Source organism: Poecilia latipinna, unplaced genomic scaffold (assembly GCF_001443285.1).
Source record: "Poecilia latipinna isolate Pla-1442-1.1 unplaced genomic scaffold, P_latipinna-1.0 Scaffold1361, whole genome shotgun sequence".
NCBI classification, from domain to species: Eukaryota; Metazoa; Chordata; class Actinopteri; order Cyprinodontiformes; family Poeciliidae; genus Poecilia; species Poecilia latipinna.
In genome coordinates, this window is record NW_015113977.1 from 1 (window position 1) to 2,979 (window position 2,979).

The 2,979-nt window shown below is 37.8% G+C and overlaps 1 protein-coding gene across 1 annotated transcript in view; it reads left to right on the forward strand.

The window, feature by feature from the left end:
- The first annotated feature begins 1,746 nt into the window (after positions 1 to 1,746).
- LOC106962034 (granzyme A-like) overlaps positions 1,747 to 2,979 on the forward strand; it is a 5,198-nt gene continuing 3,965 nt past the window's right edge. Inside the window, exons 1-3 of the mRNA XM_015056177.1 lie at positions 1,747 to 1,832; positions 1,950 to 2,091; positions 2,621 to 2,762. Coding sequence (XP_014911663.1) covers positions 1,778 to 1,832; positions 1,950 to 2,091; positions 2,621 to 2,762 — 339 coding nt within the window. The 5' untranslated portion in view covers positions 1,747 to 1,777. The remainder of the gene's footprint in view (positions 1,833 to 1,949; positions 2,092 to 2,620; positions 2,763 to 2,979) is intronic.

Genomic DNA, 2,979 nt, shown 5'->3' on the forward strand with positions numbered 1-2,979 from the left:
TAAACCCGATAACTGGCTATGTCACCCTTGACAGCAGAAACTGTCAACAAGTAACAGGGACTCAGTATTTTACCCAGACATGAACACGTAGATGCCTCATGGAGCGGGTCGACCCGATGCTGTGATACGTCACAGCGTCCACCATACTGAATGTGGCCTGTGTGCCAGTAAGCTAATACAAGGGAATGGATCGAACTTTAGAAAGTAACGCTCTACAAAGTATTTTAAGTAAATACCTGTCATTGACACATTTTCTAACACACACTAATATATTTGGTCATCAAAGAAATTACTAAACACAGAGTTTGTGACTTTTGATGTGATTATTTTTTTTTATGTGCGAGGTAAAACACGGAGTATTTTACCTCACTGTGGCGTAATTTTGACAAATTTTTGCAGAATGGCACAAGTGGCCTGCTGAAACATAAATCTTCCAACGGTATCAATCATTCTAGAATTGGCTAGAAATGTGACAAAAATACACAATATATGGGCACACCCCTTTTCCCAGCACTGCATAACATGGACTAAGATATTATTATCACTATCTTTATTAAATATTGATATTCATAAACATCCACACCCTACCAAAAGAATTAAAAGTGAGTTTGTGCTGAGATGACCCACCGTTAGTCTCATTAACTCTTCATGTATGAGGGATTTTATGTTTTTTATTTGTGTTTATCTTTTTGTTATTCTTTAGCTTTAGTCAGACAACAAGTGCACAACTCCAAGAGGTTAAATATTACCCAGTAGGACAGTGCCAAGTTCAGTTTTAAGGAGGACCTAAAAATGGAGGTGAGGAGAGCATTCAGCAGAAAGCCAAATGCAAGAAATACCATTTAAAGACACCAAGGGCTGCTGACAAGATACAGTAACAGTGACATGGACATGGCATGAAAACAATGTTCGAGGGAGAATGAAGGCAAGCCTGAATGAAACAAACCAGGAAATCAAGTGGAACAAAGCAGCAAAAAGAAAATCATGGACTGTGAAATCAAAATTTAGACAGAACCAGGAATTCATGGACTGGAATCCACCTCAATAAGGAGATCAATTTCTGCTTACTCCAAGAAAGCTCTCTGTGTTACTGTGGTTTAATCCACAAAAACTTTCACTATAAAAATTGGGTCTTTTTACAGTGAATTAAGAACATAAACAGCCTCCTATTCTTAGAACATTGATGGTCTTAATAATGGTTTCCTGGAGAATCGTATAAATGTGGTGGGTTTTTGTATCATGGCTAACTTACTGCTACAGTCTTTGGACGGCATTGAGAATCCACTTAACTTTTGCACCAAGGTCATACTGGTTAATAGTCACAGAGGCACAATATCGAGATAGATCCTGGTTGATGCCAATGGTTTTACTAGAGTACATTTAGGTCTGTTTACTTGTACTTTTACTAAAGTACATTGTTTGAGTACTTTCTCCACCACTGGTTGATGCATTGGTAAGATATCCATGGCGTGGGCTCCACACAGACCGACTGGTAATGAAGGATCTTAAAGTGGAGTGGCCACACAGGCCTCATCTCAAGGATTAAATCTTATCGGAACCAGAGGTCTTTTTCTGTTGTCCCAGCAAGGTCTGAGCTCCACATGCAGTAACTTGATACAGGGTGTGGCAAAAGAATCACAATTTCATGATCACATATTTTTTTTACTTAATTAGGCATCTTAGTGGTCAGACCACATCCTTAGAGATAACATATAACAGCAGGTGGGCAGAGTGAAGGGCACATTCGTCTCCAGATCAAAGACACTGACAGGAGAAAATGTTGGGGTTTGTTGCTTTCAACCTTGGTGCCGTTTTCCTTATTGCCAAATCCAGTAAGTAACATTTAGCTAAATACTATCATTCTCTTGTTCATAATTTTTCCCCCTAATCAAGGGTCTCCTTTGATGCTGTTGTGTGAAAAATTGTATCTGGATATCTTCCTGTGTTAGGTCATGGTTCTGAGATTATCAATGGGAACGAAGTGAAGCCACACTCCTTGCCTTTCATGGCTCTGCTGGCATCACATGAGTCAGTTTGTGGAGGAACTTTAATTGATTCCAAGTGGGTTCTGACTGCTGCGCACTGCGAGGGGTAAGAACAATTCTCATTTTTCTTATTTATATGCATTTGGCGTGCATTTCAAGTAGCATTAAAAATGGAAAATGCAATCTGCTGTTACATTGACTGATTTTGCCTTGCTCTCTCAACAAACTTAAATAATGTTTAGATGTAAAAGAAAACCAGCAGTCCACAGTTTCATTAGAATTATTTTTTTTTAATAATGTACATTTCTAAGTTCACGCAGCGGCTAGTCAGAGAAGCAATAATGCCAAATAGTTTTTGTTCTGTTTTGTATAAATAGATGTATCCTTCATTACTCAAAAGTATAGTTAAGGTGGGTTGCAACTTCTCCATACCAATTGTGATGAAAAAAATATTAAAGATGATGTGTAATTCATTAGTTTTGGTATACAGCAGTAATAGATCTAGTGGAAAGAATGTTATATTAAAATAATTAATTACATCTACATAGTAAACCATTTCTATCTCATTATTGTGCAACCTCTAATCTGTAAGATCTTAAATTTACCATACTGGTACTATGTTATCGCTCTCTCAGCATGAGCATTGCATTCCTGGGAGTGCACTCCATCTCAAGCCACACTGAAGGAAAGTACAGGCAGATCCTCAGAGTGGCGAGGCGTTTTCCTCATCCTCATTATAATCCCTATACAGATGACAATGATGTCATGTTGCTCAAGGTAAGTTTGCTTTCCAAAAGGAATGATTTCATCTGTTTAAAATAACATTTCATACATAGGGGACATATTTAAAATTAAGACTCTACTTATATCAAGCTGATTCTTATTTCACAATTTACTTTCAATTAATTATCTTTCATTTACTGATGTCTTGAAACATCCATCCATTTTCTGTACATCCTTGTCCCTAGTGGGGTTAGGAGAGTTGCTGGTGCCC